We start from the raw sequence: 18,879 nt of genomic DNA, 5'->3' as shown, positions 1-18,879 counted from the left end.
ATCACCAAAAATTGAAAACACGCCTGTCTTTTGACTATTTACATTATTAGCTCTTTCGGTCAGGGGCTGTGTCTCCCCTGCAGCCGGGAGCACGCTTCGCAGCGCGGGTACACAGACACACGCTAGCGCTGCTCAAGCTAGCATAACCAAATTGCAGTATAGTCCGGGGTAGCACAGGAGTGGTTCAGGCTAGCCACCCGAATACGCACGCAGAGGTTCCAGGCAGGTTTGTACTCAGGTGATTAGCTCAAGCCACCACCCACGCTACCCTGGCTACGTGGCTCTTTTTAGCATGCTAGCTTGAGCCGAGCTCGTGCATGTCTGTCTACCTGCGCTGAGCAGCACGCTCCCAGCTGCAGCATAGATGTCCGTGCAGCACAATGGGGCCCTGATCTCAGCTGGGGCCTCTAGGTGCCAGGGGAATACAAATAATAATGCCTCCACGGGCATACAGACACTGTTCTTATGTTTCCTTGATGGAGATATAACACCTGCGAACACCGGCAGGTGCCCTATCCAGCTATTCCTCCCAAATGCACCTTGCCCGGATGGGGTGCTAACTCCAGGAGTCTGGCTGCCCATGCACAGTGGGCTGGGAGAAAGCATCCCACTTCCCCCACCATACAAGCCTGCAGAGACACAGCTAGACTCAAGCTCAGAGAAGATTCATCTAAACTTAGAATCATAGAATCATAGAATATAAGGGTTGGAAGGGACCCCAGAAGGTCATCTAGTCCAACCCCCTGCTCAAAGCAGGACCAATTCCCAGTTAAATCATCCCAGCCAGGGCTTTGTCAAGCCTGACCTTAAAAACCTCAAAACCTCAAAACCTAAAAACCTTAAAAACCTTAAAAACTTGTCCGAGCCGAGCCAGCAAGTCAGTGGCCGTCGTGGATTTATGCCACAGAAGTTCCTGGATTCTGGTGCTACGTTTAGTCTGTCAGATTTTGCCAGGCCTTTGCCAGTTTCAATGGAAGTTACATGGGAACACGGAGAAGAGGATCTGGAGCAGCAGCTGCTTCGCAGAATGGAAATCTCAAGGTGGCAGGTTTGCAGATGGGCGGTACAACTAAAGCCATTCCAGTTCCAGCCACAGCCCCCTCTCCTTATTATGTATATTTAGCCATGTCTGAAAACAAGCTCCATACCAAACATTGATCTGTCTAACCAGGCTTTATAAGATATATGCATCAGAGCCCCATTAACGGAGCTCTTTCACCTCCGTTCACTATTAGGCACCACTTTCAAAGACTAGCTGAGGAAGCGTCAGCAGCCATGCATTGGTTTTCTGCACCATGCTTTCAAGTGGGCTATGCTGGGTCCCCCCCCTTTGAAGTCATGCCTCCCTGGAAACGTAGGAAGAGGCTGTTTAATCACTGAAGCTGCCCAGCCTAATGACGCACAGATTAGCATTTAAAGACATCTCAGCGGAGTTGCATCTGCACAATGCAGCTTCTTCTGATGATTTTCCGATGAACCCCTGGCGCGCCGATGAAGATGAGCGAGCATGTGTTAATTACAGCCACGTTCACCACAGTCCAGCTGCGCTCTGTGTATTAGTGCATAAAGCACTACTATTTAACCATGGGAAAAGTGTCAGGGCTGGATCTCGGTGAGTCCAATGACCACGGTAGGCCCAAGCCATGAAGTTTGGACCTGGATGCAGAGTTCAAGGGGGTTTGGTCTGGGTTTCGTTTTGACCGGCTTTCGCAGCCAAAGAGTGCTAGATAGAGGAAATGGGACTAGGCAGTGTTAAATAGGGACCAGCTGAAAAATTTGGCTCCATCTGAAGATTAGAGGAGGTGTTTTGTAAATCCAGATCTACACTTTCTCTCTGACCTACAACTCAACCTCCTCTCAGAGGCTCAGGGGACCTAGTGAATTTCACCTACAGGATTCCGGGTCAAATCCAGCCTAGCTTGGTAGTTGCTAAATGTTTACCAGGTGGTGGTAAAGCAGGTTGGCTGATCTCAGCCTTGTTCCCACCTGACAAGTGTCTGCCTCCCTCAAAGATACCATCGCAAGTCTCGGAAGAGGAGGACATGGATAGACATTTTCCCCCAACTGGAATTTTTCAAAAATTCTGTTTGGTGGGAAGTTGTGAAAATATTTGTTGGGGAATGAAAACAAATTTTGAAATGGCAAAATGTCCCATGAAATGGAAATCTTGAGTTTTAACCAGGTCTGCTCACAATAATCTCTGCTTCACTGTAGCTATTACAGGCGCTGGGGTCTGTGACAGCCACTTGTACATCTCTTTCCACACTAAAATCACTGTTCTCTTTTTTTAAGCAGTTTCCTAAGACTTGATAGAGCATTAGGCAAGTTCTTCATAAAGGAATTCTTAAGCTCTGTTTTCAAGCAGCACTGACTGCTTGCTCTCCTCCTGGGCAACTGCTGGGTTCTTCAGCAAGAGAGATTTAAAAAAAGACAAAAGATGTTTCCATAATCCTCCATTCACAAAAGTCAGCACTTCAAAGGCCAAAACTCAGAGTGCGGCCAATGCCACCACTGGGCTAAATCCGAGATGTACTTAAGAGGAGAGACGCAGACTACAGCCTGTTTCCAAAAACATAGTTACCCCTAAGCTCTGAAAACTATTGGAAACATGATGACAAAGCACAACACATCAGGGGTTCCCCTTCGCATACATTGATTTAAAAAGCTGCATAGATTTCATGTTATTTATAGATCCAACGACCAGATTCTGCTTTCACTTATGTGGGAGAGACTCCGCTGGGTTTAATGGAATTACACCCGATTTTCACAGATACCAGGCTAAATTCTGCTCTGTTTTCTTCAACTAAAACACACTCAGCCCTCTGGTTTGTTGTTTGTTTTTTACCCTTTTGCTATGAGACAGGATTTCCACAGCTGATTATCAATAAGAAAAGGTGCGGTTAGGATTTTGCATCAAGTCTTTTATTGCTTTCGTGGAAGGAGGGTGAACCATGAATACCTAACTGAGAAAACGAACCTATCGTGTGGACAGTAAAGGGTTAAATTGACTGTAGAGGATAATAGGACTGGCCTGTGGTTAAGGTCCCGGATGGGAACTCCAGAGCTTTGGGTTCTGTTCCTGGCTCGGTCACAGACTGTGTGTAAACAGCAGCAGGTCCCTTCATCTTTCCATTCCCCCAGCTGTAAAACGGGGCTAAGAATCCTGCCTTACTGAGCGTGTAAGATCTTTGGGGCAGGGACTGTCCCTCACTATGTGTTTGTACAGTCCCTAGCACAGTGAGGCCCCGATTTTGCCTGGAGACTGAGGCGCTAATAATGTAGCTGAGATATATGAAATTCTGCCTCTAAGGAAACCAAACCAAACCTCGAGGTCTATTTCACAATAATACAAACCTTGCACTGGGGACAACAGGATCTGGTCAGAGTCAAAAAAACAACTCAGTGAAGGTATCAGGATCTGGCCCATTATTCATTTGGTGGTTAAGGAGCCAGATCAAAGGCATTAGTTTCCATCTTTAGTTCTTTAAAGGGAAGATGTGGCTAGGGCCAGGTCCTGCCCCAGGCTAGCAATCTGTATGTGTTGCTAGGAGTCTGTTCTCTTTGTCCTGCATCTTTAACTGTCAAGACAGGGCCCCTCTGCCTGTCTGTTGGGGGACAAGGCTGTGAGGTGATTCCATGGGATGAGCAATTTTGCCCTCTATAATAGCAAAGCAAGCAAGCAGCTTGTTCAGTTTCCCCGCAGCCTGGAGGGTCTAGGTTAACTGGGGCTCTCTTTGGGCCTGATCCAAAGCCCACTGCAGGCTGCTGGAGTCTTCCACTGACTTCAGCAGGCTTTGGATCAAGCTCTTGATTGGATCGAGTAAAAACCCTAAATATTTGAGATCAGCAGCTCACCTGGAGATGGAGCTGCTGTTACTGCATAGAGAAGGAAGGCAGAACATCACGGCCCCAGCAGAGTAAGATGAGGCTGGAAAATGATGAAGCATCAGCCAGCAACGCTCCCCTTAATAAAGAGGATCCATCACAGTCAGTGACTTTTAATGAGTGTGTGTTTTCAGCATTGCCACTGGGAAACCCCTCTGCTCTCCAGAGGGGCTTCTGAGATGCTGTTCATAACACTACCAGGGACTCAGCAAGGGGCTGTTGTGAAGGAAGCAGCGAATGCCACAGCTCTGTGTTTGTGACCTAGTGTTGCTTACGCATCCTGCTTCCCTGATCCCTTTTCCGACCAAAACAAAAAGCAAGGAAGAAACTTGATCCAACTTGCCAGTTTTAGTGTATGCTGTAAACAACCCGTGGGGCGGTGCTTATAAAATCAGATCACATGGTAAAACCAGGTCAGGGGGCTGGGGTGGGAAATAAAGTCTGTTTCCCAGAGCTAGTATTGTCAGAGGACTAGATTCTTTGCTCTGGCTGAGTTTACACTTAGGGCAGGACCAAGGGGAGTGGGAAAGGTAGCTTTACACCACTCTGGGTTCCAGGGCTGGCCAGGAACCAGTCCAGACTTCTGAGTGCCTTAGAGCAGCCTCAGGGCTGCTCTAACTTACATCTGGCTGCCAACAGCTCTGAGGGGACATTTCAGCAGCTGGGGACCACTGTGGTGTAAAGACACTCTGGCCACACCCTCTTCTTCATGAGAATAGCCAATGTACTGGGGCAAGGGAGGTGCCACCCAGGGACGTCACTGAAGAATTCTCTTTGGGCAAGGGGCAATTTAGAGAGGGCAGAGTCTCAAGTGTTTTGTGACACCAAACCAGTAATGGGTAGGGAATGGAAGTTCCCTGTTCAGACCAGGAGATGGAGAAGTCCACTACTGAGAACGCAGAGACGATGTCTTCCCAGCCAGAGTCACCTCCTATGTGCACACTCCCAACCTTCTCTTTAAAAGATCAACAATCACAGGTCCAAGAATTTATATTGCTCTGCCATCACCTTCTGCAAGAGTGTTCTTCCGCTGATGCCTAGGTCTGTGCTAGTTCTGTGGAGCTCAATGCCCAGCCCTCTGGAGGGATGAACTCCCAACGAGACAAAAACCGGGGAAAAAAATGTTTGCATGAACTCCCATGCACCAAACTCATCAGCTCCAGTTACCACGGCCCAAGACTGATAGGCTAGTCCCCACTTCTGCCACATGGTGCCACAGTGTTATGATTCCCCATGAACACACACACAAGCTCACATATGCCCATGTGGCACTGGAGTTGGTATTGCCTTTGATTTGGAGTGTGAAGGGGATGTTGACAGGCAGCTGTGGGTGAATAAGGCAGAAAGGTTTCCAAGCGATCACACACGGTGACATCAGGCAGATCGGACAAACTGGATTTGGCAAAGTCACCCCTGAGCACGTGCTTGATGTTCAACTGTAACTGAACGTGAATTCTCCACGTCATGCTCTCCTCTGACATGTCAGTACGTTGTCCCTTCTCATCCACCCCTACATCCCATCACATGGCTGCATAAGCTGCCACATCAGCCTTTTATAAGAACTGAAGAACTATGCCCCGTCCTAGGGAGAGGGCTCATCATAATAATACAAAATTTGTTATCCCAGCCCATCGAGTCCAGATTCCTGCTGCCACCCTGCTTCGGATGAAATGGGAAAATAAGCACAACACCCCTGTGCATGGGAAGTAGTAATTCCTTCCTGACCCCTGAGATGGCCAGGAAACGACCTGAAGCATGGATATGTCATTCTAGAATCTTAGCTCCTACCGGGCAATTGCAGCAGATACAGGAGAATGTATATCCCCATCATGCTCAGAAGCAAGTCTTAACCCAGACCGTGCCAAAGTATTTAAAAAGGAAGAGGCAAGCTGTCTGTTTGTGGTACACAGGATCCACTCAGCATGGTGGCCTGAAAGATGATTAAAAAGCCTTCCTCTGGGCAGGAAGTGGGGTGGAAATCTGATAAACTTCCACCCCCCTCTATCTATGTGCTGCTGTGAATTTTCAAAGCCCTGAAGGCTTCTTACCATCCTGCTGCTCCTACCCGCAGTTCAGCATCGGAAAGTGGCAAGTTCCAAAGCAACGGGTACCAGCCTCACCTCTTTTCTCACATCAGCAAGGAGCTAGGGAAACTGAACTTCCCCTTGCCCTGAATCTAAATTCAATGGATGTTCTTTCGGGTACCGAGCCATCGCCCTGGCAGCCACCGCACCCCTGCGAGAACAAAACACCCACACCAGGCATGTTCCACATCTCATCTGTCCCTTATGGAGTGGCATAAATAACTCGCCCTTCTGCTCCTCAAGCCATCCCATCTTGGCTCTTAACCGAGCTGCTCCCTAGAATGATGGAGCATCGTTTGCCACGGGGGCAGGGACATCCGGAGCTAAACAAGCCTCCCTCTCTCTCCAGCCTCATTAGAAGAAAGAGGAGCCTTCCTGGTAGAAGACAAGGGGAAGATTTCTCGAGCCAGAGGCACACAGGGCCATTCAGCTGTAACGGATCTGATGTCAGGCAGGCTTGCATGATTCTTAACATGCTTTCCTTTCAGCTGATCTTTGCTGCATCGATAAAATTGCCTCACTGATGGCTCATTAGCCATCGCTGAGAAATTAAACTCCTTCCCCAGCCCCAATCAGACCCTTCTGAAAAAGAGCTAACCTGACTTCCAGAGATTCCCAGCAGCACCGACCCTGCACTTCCAGATGCTCAGCTTTAAATCACGACCGAGGACACTGGGGGGAAATGAGGCTGGTTATCGATGTGGAACAGGGTTACTTCTTGGAGAGGCATCACGTTATGGAGCAGAGCGGTAATGGGCCCCCTCTGCTCTAGCCCAGTGAGGCCCCAATCTTGGTTGTGACCTCTAGGTGCTAATGTAAATAATAATAATCCATTATTATATTTCCAGCCACAAAGACGGTGCCTAATTCTAAAATCCAGGCCTGCTGCTTTTATCACTGTGTTAACCAAAGTCCTAATATAGAACAAAACCATACGAAAGGTTTCCCTATCACATGATACACGATGGTGCTGCCATAATCCTACATTATAGGATTGTTTTGACTAGAGTGAGCAACTCAGGGCTAGTCTACCCAGGAAAATGAATCCAAATGAACTTTTAAAAGGGATTTGTTAAACCACAATAAATCCCTGCGTGGACACTGACACAGAATTAAGGTGGCCTTAATTCAGTTGAGTTTAATTCGCTTTGGAGGACAAGCCCTCATACATAGTGACTTTGATTCCAAAACACTTCCCAAACTTCAAAACCTGATTGGACAATCTACACCGAGAAGAATCATTTTCCCCTCTACAGAAATGCAGCCACATCTGAGGTGACACATAGCAACTGCTTAACAGCACTCAGGAACAACAACAACAAGTGAGGCCATCGAGTGAAGAGAACTGTATCCATCTGAAACCCTCGGAAGGATACAAGTACTCAAAATTTAATTACCTTAATTGATATTTGGCCAGGACCCTGGTCTTAGGGGTGACTTGCAGCTGTACAATGGTTTAGCACCTTAATTTTAACTTTACTGGGACATTTTACTTGAAACCTACCTAGGGTTGTGCTTTAAATGCTCAAGGAGACATGTTTTCCACACACTGCACTGATTGCTTCAAAACACGGAAACCATGTGGGACAATGGGTAGAAAGACATTAAAATGAGAGAAATCCAAAAGTATACACAATTATGGAAACACAATTCTAAGCAGTCTTTGTATCCTCCCTGCCAGGAGTCTGCCTACGTACACTAGTGCCAGCTAATTGCATTCTTTCATTATTAATCAGTCCCATGAAACTGTAGAAAGGAATAATTCAAGTCAGCAGTATTAATACAATGAATTATTAATTATTATTATTAAATCCCATTTTGGCAGCTTATTGTTAACAGAATGGCCCCTTCCTCTTTAAACACCATTTTAAAAACTTTTTTTTAAAACGCCACTTAAAATTAATGGCAGGACAGCAGCTGCAAATTATGCATGGTGTTAATTTCGGAAGGAGATGGGAAAAGACAAAAAAAACCCTCCTTGTTTTCTCAGCTGGCTGGTTTTACAATCGCATCACGCTGCGTCCAAATGTTTCCCCCCTTTATTATTGGGAAAGTATCAGATTGTTTTGTTTTGTTTTGTTAATTGTGTTCTTTGGGAAAGGGCATGGAAGGCCCAGATTGTGTTTAGAAAGAAAGCACTTCACATAGTTGCTTAACTATGAACAAAGCCTGCTAATTTCATGGACAGAATTTAAAAGGGTGCTCAGCGCTCTTTTACAATCTGTAGACCTGATCTACGCAGGTTTTGTACTGGAGTCACTATGTCGGTTAAGGGTCTGATTTTCTGTGGACATAGTTTTATCAGTACAATCCCTCATACGGTTGCAGTTAGACCAATATAAAAGTTCTTCTACCATTATAGCTTATTCCTCTTCCCATAAAAAAATAAGCCATCCCAGCAGGAGGATCTTTATACTGGTATAACCGCATCCACATTAGGGTAGCTGTAGTGCTTTAACAACATTGGCATAGTAAATCAGAACAATGTGGGTGTGTGAAGCTAAGTCTTTATCCTTTACCCTTATCTTCCATTGTTGACTCATACCACCACTGTCCTTAGTAATCCTACGCCCAAGCTTCTAATAATTCCGTGGGGCCTACAAACACCTCAACAAGGTGGCATGTGGCTACCCCGGCCCATGCTGTCTCATTGTTCCTGTCCATCTGCTGCCTCTTGTCTTACTCTTGGATTATAAACTCTTTGGGGGTTCTCTTTTTGTTCAGTTTGTACAGCTCCTAGCACACTTGGATCCTGGTCCATGAGCTGGTCTATAGGTGCTACCACAATGCAAATTATAATAATTCCTGTGTGTGCGTGTCCCATAGCACTGTGTGACAGCAACCATATCTGGGAAAGGAAGCCATCCCATGAGCGGCACAGCAGCTCAGTCAGGCCTCAGCATAACGGGCTGCCGTGTCTAGCAACACCCCAGCTGTGCTCAGCATTCCCTTCAGGCCCACAGAAAAGCTCCCCCACTGGGATAAGATAGGAGCTGAGCGGGGGGGGGGAGAGCGGTAAAGTCCTTCCCAGCTACCAGATGCGCAAGGCCTCCTCGCTGAAGAGAAGGGAACGGTCACATGCCCAATCACCGCCCCATAGCAGCCTCACTCCTTTGACATTGCTGCTGAGGGGCAAACCCTGCCTGTGCTTCTGCAGCCCCCGAGGGTACCCCGGCAGCAGAAGGGCTGTGAGGCTCCTGCCCGAGTGGATCTCAGCCACCAACAGCAATGGGTCCCCCTGGCGTTGCCCCCTGCTTATGTGGATTTTCCGTTCCGCCCCTCTCCAAGCGGCCAGTGGAGATAGCATCTGTGGATCTGCTCCGCTGACCTGGTGAGGGGAGTGGGGGGAAGGCTGTTTCCCTGATTCAGTCTACACATTCACCCCACCCAATCAGAATAGCCCCTGGAGGCTGGGCTCTCCCTGTGTTCCCTCCCCCCTGCCCCGGGACTCCAATCAGTGTGGTACCTGCATCCCTAATTACAGAGGTCACCTGCCTCCCCCAGGATGGTGGCACCAACCATTCTGCATTCACTTTAGGTGGAAGTGCTGGCCCAGGGCACAGCTGCTGGGCAACCCACGGCCAGGTGTCCCTTGTCCCCCTCATCAAGATCTTGCTCATGGTTGGGAAGCTTGGCCCGATGGGAGCTTTCCCTGGGCGCTCAGCGGGCTGGGCTGGACCTGTACCATCCTGTCCCGAGCACGGGGCAGCGCGGCGATGCAGAGCAGAGAAGGAGTTGGGAGTCCACGTCACAATTCCTCCCCTGCTCCCCCTTGGAGAGGGAGTAAGTTACTTCCTCCCTTTTAATGGAGCAGCTCATCACCCCGCCATGCACCCCGGCAGTTAAACTGGCCAGGGACGAAGGACAAGTGTTGGAGCTTGGGCCCTTCACAATCCATGCCCGCCATCCCAGTCACTCACAGGGAGCTGTATGAGATACATAACTCCTGCTCCCCACTCTCAAGGCTGGAGTCTCAGCAGGGCCGAGCTGGGGTGGGGAAGGGGAAAAGACCTTAGTTCCCTGCCTGGCCAAGGGAGGGCTGCGACCATCTAACCCAATGTAATTGCACCCGCAAATCCAGGGCCAGGTTCGGCTACCCTCACTGATGCTGAACAGACCCGTTCCTTCATGGGAGCCAGTGGGACGGTTCAAAGTGAGGGCCTAAGGGTATCAAAATCTGGCCCTTTGAAACTCTGGGGCTGCAACAGAGACTCAGAGTCCGAGCTCCCCAACGACCCGTCCTATCTGCTACAGTGCTAACAAACATTAATGGCCAGATCCTGCACTAGGGTATATCCTCCGCGGAAGCCAAAGCAGCTCTGCAGATGTACATCAGCTGAGTACCCAGCCCTAAAAACCAAAGGAGTCAATGACACCGTGAGCCAACCATCCGCGTTAATTTCCATCTGATTTCCCAGAGCCAGGAGGAGCGATTTTCCACCCCCAGCTGCACAAAGCGCGTTGGTTTGTGGAGTAGCAAGTCTCTTTCCCTGCCTGTCAATACAGCTGGCCGACTAGCCCTGCTGAACTGTGCCCCGCCTCTGCGTTTGTGATTTTTGGATGACTCAGACGGCCGAGGAGAACTGCAAATAACATAAGAGAGTTCAGGCAACACTTGGCATTTCTCAGCAAAGGTTGGTTTGTCAGCGGTTTGCCAGAGAGCAGAAGAGATTGCTTGCCCTTGGGGAGTTCGATTGCACATGGCAACATCACACGAGGGGGGAAGCACGTGAGACCCACATGAGAGAGAATGAGACACCAACACCCACCTCCTGCAGGCAGTATCAGATTCAGGTCAGAGTGTTGCCTGAGTGAGTAGAATACAGAAGGACAGGGCCCCAACCATAACGCTGCCATGGGAATCGTACGACATGTCAGATATCCGTGGGACTCCACTGTTCGGCGGCCCTGGGGCGGAGTCCAGAGAGGAATTTCTGGAGCGGGACTTAATTCTCTGTAGCCAGCGATTCATGGGATGAGTTTTGCCCTTCTGTCTGCACGTGATTTACCCTCAAACAGACGCTGCTCTATACCTTCCTTGTCCTGAATCACAGGAACATTTTACAGTCTGGCGGTCATTTGCAAACTATTCACTCTATGTGTTAAGAAGCAAGAAGAAGGGGGGAAGGAGGGGGAAGTGCACCCAGTTCAGGGAAGGTGAGTGGAGAATGGGGGACCCTGGTATTGCGGAATGGGGCATATCGAACCCCTGCTATGGAGAGAGGGAGGAAGGTAGACACAAACAGCCCCTCTCAGTGGAGGAAAGAGGGTAATAAGGGTTCACGCAGCACCCCTGCTGGGAAAGGGACTAGAGACCATGGTTATGTACACACAGCCGCTGGTATGGAGGGGTGGGGAGAATGGAGGTACCTCCACAGGGAGCGGGAGTCCGATAATAGACAGCTCATTAACACAGCAGAAAAAAAAACACCTGTAACCAGACCCACTGGTGGAGAGCTGATGCTAGATGAATTCAGACTAGGAATCAGGTGCAAATGTTCAAGAGTGAGGGGAATTAACCATTGTAACCACCCACCTTGGGCTGTGAGGGGTTCTCCCTCACTTGAATTCTTTAAATCAAAACTGGATTTCTTTCTGGAAGCTCTGCTATAGCTCTGTCAGGCCCCAGGGGTCTCAACTCCCAACATGGACCCGGATTTCATCACACTCCAGCCCTCCACTGGCAGCTGAGATAGCAGCTGGGACTGGGGCCCATGAAGCCCAAGGGCACAAGCCCCACCCCTCTGCTCTGATTGGGCAAGCTCCTGAGTGGGCTGCAGCCCCTATTTAAGCCAGAGGAGGAAATAGGTAGTCATCTGTACCATAGGGCTTCACTCTGCCATGGACCACTGGTCTGGTGTTCGCCTGGTCTTGCCTTCTGATCAGACCTCCTGGTGTCTGGAGTCTTGGTAACTGACTCATGATCCCTGCCCTCTGGTTCGTCTCTCAGTTCTGATCTCCTGGTGTTCCAACCAGGCCTGATTTCTGGTAATCGGCTCCTGGACCCTCAGCCAGCATCTAATGCTAACCCCGAAGCCAGACTGCCAACCCTCTGGCCCTGATACGCTCCAACAGAAGTGATGGGCTTGATGCAGGCATTTTTTCAGATTTTATGGCCTGTGTGATAGAGGAGGCCAGGGTAGACTATCATAATTGTCCCTCCTGGCTTTTAACATCTCTGAATTCTGCAGATTTCCCCTGCCCCACGTCTTCCCTTCACACCACCTTGATCCATTCCCAGTGTATCCCTCAGGCTGCCTTACAAGGTCTGGTTCTTTGTAGACCACATTGAGCATCTTCTTTTGTTTATGTGCTTTCATTCCTTCGACTGGCTCCAATGCCCCTGCCTTGTCGCTCTCACCCAAACTCGTTCTATTGTTGAGTTCATAAAATGAAAGAGCCCTCATCAGAAACAAATAAATGTGGCATTTCCCTTTTGGCCAGGCAGCTCCATCTTCTGCAATGCCAAAACTACAAAGTAATTAACCTCAGTTTGTCAGAGTCATTAATTGGGGAATTATTGACAATGGCGTGTGACGAAAGGCTCCAGCCTTTCAACGTATGTCTACTCTGCAATTAGACACCTGCTGCTGGCCCATGCCAGCTGACTCAGGCTTGCGGGGCTTGAGCTAAGGGGCTGTTTAATTGCAGTGTAGACAGCACAGATCCCCTCGCAGGGCTCAATGGATACAGACCCATATTCTCTTACTATCAGCCAGAACGCCCACAAACCGCCATTGTCAGTTCCATGTCGCTGTTTGAGAGACTCAGGAGAGGGGTTCTGAGCATGAGAACATTCTGCTTGTTCCTGGAGGTCCATCAGTAATGGCTTTCTCTGAACCCCAGTGGGTTTCTGCAGAATGGAATGTGTTTCTATGGCACTGACTAGGACACAGTGGTGCAGGTGAAAAATAGCTGGCAACTGGACAACTGAAAAAAACCCAGAAACAGCCCAGTACAGAGGGGTTCTGGGATGACTGTCACGGGAAAAGCTTTTGGGAAGCAAAAAAAAAAAAAAAGTGGTCATCGAATATTTCATTAGGGTTTTCTCGACCAGCTATCGTCAGAATTGGCCAATTCACCTAGATCGAACGGTTTTGCGGAGATAGTTTGACAAAGCTGGGGCAGAACGTAGACAGGGCTCCTCCAGAGCCCCATCTGCCAGGCAGAGTTCTGTCAGTTGACCCACCTGGCTCCTCAGTAGCCCGCCTGATAGAACGACAGGGAGCTAAGACCACAGAGGCCTGGCCACTCAGGTTCATTGCTCCCCCTATGTTTCCAGCATCTGTGGCTGTAGGGAAGCAGCCAGGTGGGCTGCCCTAGGATTGGGAACTCCAGGGCTGGGAACCCCAGGGCTTTGCCTTTCCACTGAGAATTTTGACATTTTTGACTTTCATTCTGAATCAGAACAAAACCGAATTTTTAAACTACCAAGATCACCCACAAAACTAAATGACCAGCTGTAACCTGCCTTGCAAGAGACCCCCTCTGGCCCACCCCCTCCTGCACTCCCGAAATAAAAAACAAGAACCTGAAACTACCCTACCGCCCCACAACCAAGCAGAGTTTTGCACATCTCTCTTTCTGGGGCTAAGAGACTCCATGTAGTCCATTAGAGACTTCACTGCTGCTACCAATCTCACGTGGAAGGCACTCAGATACTGTGGTGATGACAAACAAAAGCTAGCATGATATTTTGTGATTATTAGAGAGCCCAGCTGAAGGTTTGCAATAATGCAGGCCTAAAGTTAGCCTCCTAAATCCATATTTAGGCATCTAAATAAGCAGCCTGGTTTTTCGAAGGGCCCAGCACATCCCAGGGCTGGAAGGAACTGCTGGCTGATCTACACTTCTGAAAGTCAGGTTACCTGTTTATGCCAGAGACTGGGATGTAAGCAGCCAGGCTCATGGCTGGAGAAGAAGTCAGTAGCCAGGATTAGGAGACCAGTGTCAGAGCCAGTTTACCTAGAGTAAGGCAAGGCTGGATCCAGAGCGGGAGCAAGGCTGAGAACAAGCAGACATGGTAGCTACCACCACAGTGGGGGAATGCTTCGAGCAGCCATTAGCCTAATGCTGCTGTTGGGCTTAAGAACACACCTGTTGGCATGTGCGGCAGGTATCAAAGGTATGCTCCGCCCAGAGGCCCTGCCCTCGCTCCCCCCCCCCCCCCACAAGCCTCAGCTCTGGCCAGGAGCCTGGGGCTTGGCTGGTAGCCAGGGGCGGCTCGGGTGAGCCAGTGGCCCAGGCCGCTGCTCCAGCTGGCCAGTTGCTCAGGGGTCGTGCTGCTGCTCATGCCAGCTGATGGCCTGGCTGGTGGTAGGGTTGCCAACCCTCCTGGTTTTGCCAAGAGTCTCCTGGAATCAGGCCCTATCTCTCAGAGGCTACTGAAGCCAAACTGGGAGATTTTAGGCTGCTAACTGTCCGGCGGTGCAGCGGGGCTAAGACAGGTTCCTTGCCTGCCCTGGCCCCACACCACTTGCAGAACGTCCCTGCAGCCCCTGCAGGGAGGCTAAGAGTCTATGCGCGCTGCCCACACCCCGAGTGCCAACTCCGCTGTTCCCATTGGCTGGAAACTGCGGCCAATGGGAGCTCTGGGGGCGGTGCCTGAAGGCAGGGGCGGCATGCAGAGCTCCATGCCCCCCCCCCTAGGGGCCACAGGGCCGGAATCAGCGTGTGGAGGGGGCAGCGTGTGGAGTCCCCTGGCCCTGCTTACCTCGGGCAGCTCCCGGGCAGGGGCGCAGTGGGGCTAAGGCAGCTCTTGGCCAATGGGAGCCGTGGAGCCGGCACTCGGGGTGTGGGCACCACACAAGGCATGGATGTGCCAGCCACTTCTGCGAGCAGCGTGGGGCCAGGGCAGGCAGGGAGCTCAATAATCCTGCACCGGTCTTTTCCATCCCAGATTCCTATGGCTTTCCCACCAAGATAACTAAAATAGGAACCCTCAGCTGCAGTGACTTGATTCAGATTCACGAGCCCATGCCCCTCTGGAAAGCAATAATGTCAAGGAAGACTCGCCAAGGGCTGTGTTTCACTGGAAGGATGATCGCTATGTCTTAAGATTCTTAAAACTTCCTTTGGAGGAGGACAAAAAAGTTAAATAAATAAATAAATAAAAAAAATCACGCGTTGCTCATTTCATCGGAAAAGGAACCGCTTCCAAGAGCGCCATGTGGGCTTGGCAGCTGGGTTCAGTACAACTGCACCATGAAGAGGACCGACTGCTATCTAGGGAGAAATTTATTTATGGAATCCGTGTGCTCCATGAAGACACTGAAAACAGCGAGAGCCATCTGTATGGAAACAGGATTGCTGGTATGTGTCTGTCAGACCGAATAACGAATCGCTGACACCAATTGGCAAACCCAGTAGACTCCAATCCCTGATCTCCCCAAAGAAGGCAAATGAACTTGATTAGCATATGTGATATTATCACCATAGTTACCCACAGGGGTAACGAGGATTAAATCTGCAGGATGGGCAATAAAGAGGGTTAGTTCACAAACTTTTCCCCTCTGGGAACTGGGTTAGGTTATAAGAACAACTGTTTGTGGTGGGCCACATCCTATTCTCCTGGTGGAGATTTGTCCTCACTGAAAAAGCCACATGTCCTTGTAGGCCACAGGTAGGCCTAGGAGTGGAATAGCAGGGCATGCCATAGGTCTGGGGTGGAGTGCATTGCCACAGCTATGTACAGGATGCTTGAGTAGCACCAGTCCACACATCCTGCCTGGCTCTAAAGAGTGCTAAGAGTCCCCCACTTCCACAAAGCACCATATGTAGGGGGGAAAGGATTCAACAGACTGGGAGTTCATAGTGTCACTTCATTAAGCTGGTTGCAGGACAAAGCTGGCATATTTTCCTCGCCTTTCCAATGAGTGTTAAAAAGAAAATGCAAAACTTCAACAGAGAAAATAATTATCCATGGAAACATGCTGGTGATGTGCTGGATTCTCCATCCCTTTGAGTTTATACAACATCATGGCAGGATGATTGGCTAAAAGATATGCTGCGGTCTAAGACTGAGCTTGATAAGTTTATGGAGGGGATGGTATGATGAGGTTGCCTACAAAACCAGACAGCCTATCTCCAATAGCTGATGAGGGGGAGAATTCTTTCCCAGGTATCTCACTGGTGGGTCTTGCCCACATGCTCAGGGTCTACCTGATCACCAAAGCTGGGACCAGGAAGGAATTTTCTCTCAGGTCTGACTGGCAGAGATGCTGGGGGGGGTTCGCCTTCCTCTGCAGCATGGGGTACGGGTCACTTTCAGGTTTAAACTAGTGTAAATGGTGGATTCTCTGTAGCTTGAAGTCTTTAAATCATGAGTTGAGGAATTCAGTAACTCAGCCAGAGATTAGGGTCTATTACAGGAGTGGGTGGGTAAGGTTCTGTGGCCTGTGATGTGCAGGAGGTCAGACTAGATGATCATGATGGTCCTTCTGGCCTTAAAATCTATGAGGAACCACAAGCTGTTGGGGGCGGATGTGGGAATCCCTGGGTAAAGTTCTCTGGCCTGTGTTATGCAGAAGGCCAGACGAAATGATCACAGTAGTTGTTGTCTGAATGTAAGAACTACAGTCCACTTACCTATCCTGGTAGGAAAGATGTCCTCATTGTTAATGAGCATCTCGATCCATTCCATCAGCATACACATGTACTGGGGTGCCGAGAGCTTGGTCGGCCTCTTGTACTTGTGATCATCCTGCCACCTGTATTCATATTTGAGCCCACCAGACATGATTGGGCAGCTCTTCTCGGTGCAGAACTCCGACATCGTCCCATAGATAAGGTTTATCCTGTTGAAGAAGTCAACCACGTGCACCGCTATCCAGTCATTGATATTCTCCCCAGGAGGCAGTTGGACCACAGTCTTCAAATCCAGCCCAGATTTGAGAGAGGCCTGGGCTTTCTTGTACAGCTCAAACCGCTGGGTGCCGGGCTCGAATTTCTTACGGGGGCGAAAGGTTTTGTCTTTGTTGAAAACTTGGTTGAGGCACAAAGCCATTCTGGGCTGGGGTGGCCAGGTTTAAAAGGGCAGCGGCACGTCCCAAGGCAGACTCCTAGCCTGGAAGCGTCAGGGTGGACATCGTGGGTTTCTGAAAGGAAAATAGACAGAAATATTGAACCCGTTATTTATGACACCAACTGTAACTGGCTCTCCCTTACTAAAGCTGCTCATGATGAATTGGTGGCACGTTCAAGAGACTAGATGGTCTTGTAGCTAAGGTACTGGATGTAAACTGAGGGAATCTGGGTTCAATTCCTGGCTCTTTGTGTGACTATGACCTCAGTTTCTCTATCTGCAAAACGGAGATAAAGGAAGGATTATTGTTTTGTCTATTTAGATAGCGAGGTCTTGGAGGCAGGGATGTATTTATAGCGCATAGGGCAACGGGAACCCTGAGGCGTCTCGGTGCTGCCATAATGCAAATGGTAATAAATGTTTTGTTGGTGCTACCATGGCTGGCCGGGCGGGAAGCCTTGCGTGTGAAAGATGGAGGCACCTTCTGTTGAAAGCCTCTTCATAAAGCAATATCCTTTGAGTAACAGCATGATCTTTACAGGGAAAGGCTCTGCTCACACCAGTATCTCAAGGGCAGCTGCTCTAAAGCAAAATAAAAAGCAGTATCAGAAGCGTTCAAGGCAGCTTTCCTCCCTCCCCCCCCCCCCCCCCCCCCCGTCCAGTCATCGCTCAAATGGCTTGGTGTTGATTTCCTTTTTGGGCACACGGGAAGTCGTCCCCCACCCACCAGCCCCTAGAGCTTCCCAGCTCATAAAAGTGCTCCCTGTGACTTGCCCCTGCGGCCAGCCTGGCAATTGCCCCAGGGCGCTGAAGTGAGTACGGGTACCTGGCCAGTCACATTGCTCTATTATTTAGCAGGAGTTTGTGTTCTGTTTCTTTAAAGCCCCTTAGGCCGAAATCCCATGTACAATTGTGTCCTGAGGGAAGTACCGTTTGGGTGTCACACTGTGATAGAAAAGGATCAACTCCCCTACCCATACAGCCCAAAACACAATGCAAACTAGTCACACACAGTCTACCTCCTCTCGCCACCTTGCTGGATTGCATCAGCTGCCATCGGCACCTTGCTTTAAAATAATAAAGCCGTGTCAGGTGGGACATTAGCTTTGGCAGCTAGTTCTGCACCCTTGCATCAGTGACTCCTGATCTATCCAGGATAACCCCCTGGCCATCCCATCCAGGAGTCATCTGGAGGTCACCCTGAACATTACCGTGAATTGTGGGATTACTGGCCATTCAATAAACTGCTAATTATGCCCTGAGTTGCCTTCCTGAATTTACTACCACAGAAGCAGAGGGTCTGTGTTTCTCCTGGACTCAGACTATGAACTGAAATCTCTGCATTGTTGTCAAAGAGCCAAAGGGCTCGCCAAACATCACCGATCAGCTAAAATACATTTTGCATTGTCCTACAGTTCCCAGCGTTAATGCTTTTAAGCACATGAGATCGGGGCTCCATTGTACTAGATGCTGCATGTCATAGAATAGCAGGGTTGGAAGGGACCTCAGGTCATCTAGTCCAACCCCCTGCTCAAAGCAGGACCAGTCCCCAATTTTTGCCCCCGATCCCTAAATGGCTCCCTCAAGGCTTGAATTCACAACCCTGGGTTTAGCAGGCCAATGCTCAAACCACTGAGCTATCCCTCCCACCCCCGAAAAAAAATTTTTTTTCTCTTTTTTTTGTGGTCTAATATTTTAATAATTCATGTCCACCAAGTGAGAGACAGTCTTTACCCTGAAAAGCTTGCCAACTACTTTGATAAGTCAGAGCAAGGGTGGGAGAGGAACGAGGGGCAACAAAAAGGGGAAGTAACTTGCCCAAGGTATCAAGCAGAAGGGACGAGAGCCCAGGCCACCTGAACTCCAGTCCAGTACCCTGTTCACCTG

At 49.4% G+C, this 18,879-nt stretch overlaps 1 protein-coding gene across 4 annotated transcripts in view; it reads right to left on the bottom strand.

Annotated features, from left to right (window-relative positions):
* The window catches only part of MOB3C (MOB kinase activator 3C), a 54,365-nt gene that overhangs the window by 22,443 nt on the left and 13,043 nt on the right, over positions 1–18,879 (bottom strand). For 3 of the 4 annotated variants that reach the window (XM_048862659.2, XM_048862661.2, XM_075131868.1), the window contains exon 2: positions 16,557–17,065. In XM_048862659.2, the coding sequence (XP_048718616.1) occupies positions 16,557–16,974 (418 nt within the window). In that variant the 5' untranslated portion in view covers positions 16,975–17,065. Of the gene's footprint in view, positions 1–16,556; positions 17,066–17,427; positions 17,570–18,879 lie in introns of all 4 variants that reach the window. The other variant, XM_075131867.1, reaches the window with a different exon arrangement.

The sequence above is a fragment of the Caretta caretta genome, chromosome 8 (assembly GCF_965140235.1).
Source record: "Caretta caretta isolate rCarCar2 chromosome 8, rCarCar1.hap1, whole genome shotgun sequence".
Classification (NCBI taxonomy): Eukaryota; Metazoa; Chordata; order Testudines; family Cheloniidae; genus Caretta; species Caretta caretta.
This window is presented reverse-complemented; position numbering and strand designations above follow the sequence as displayed.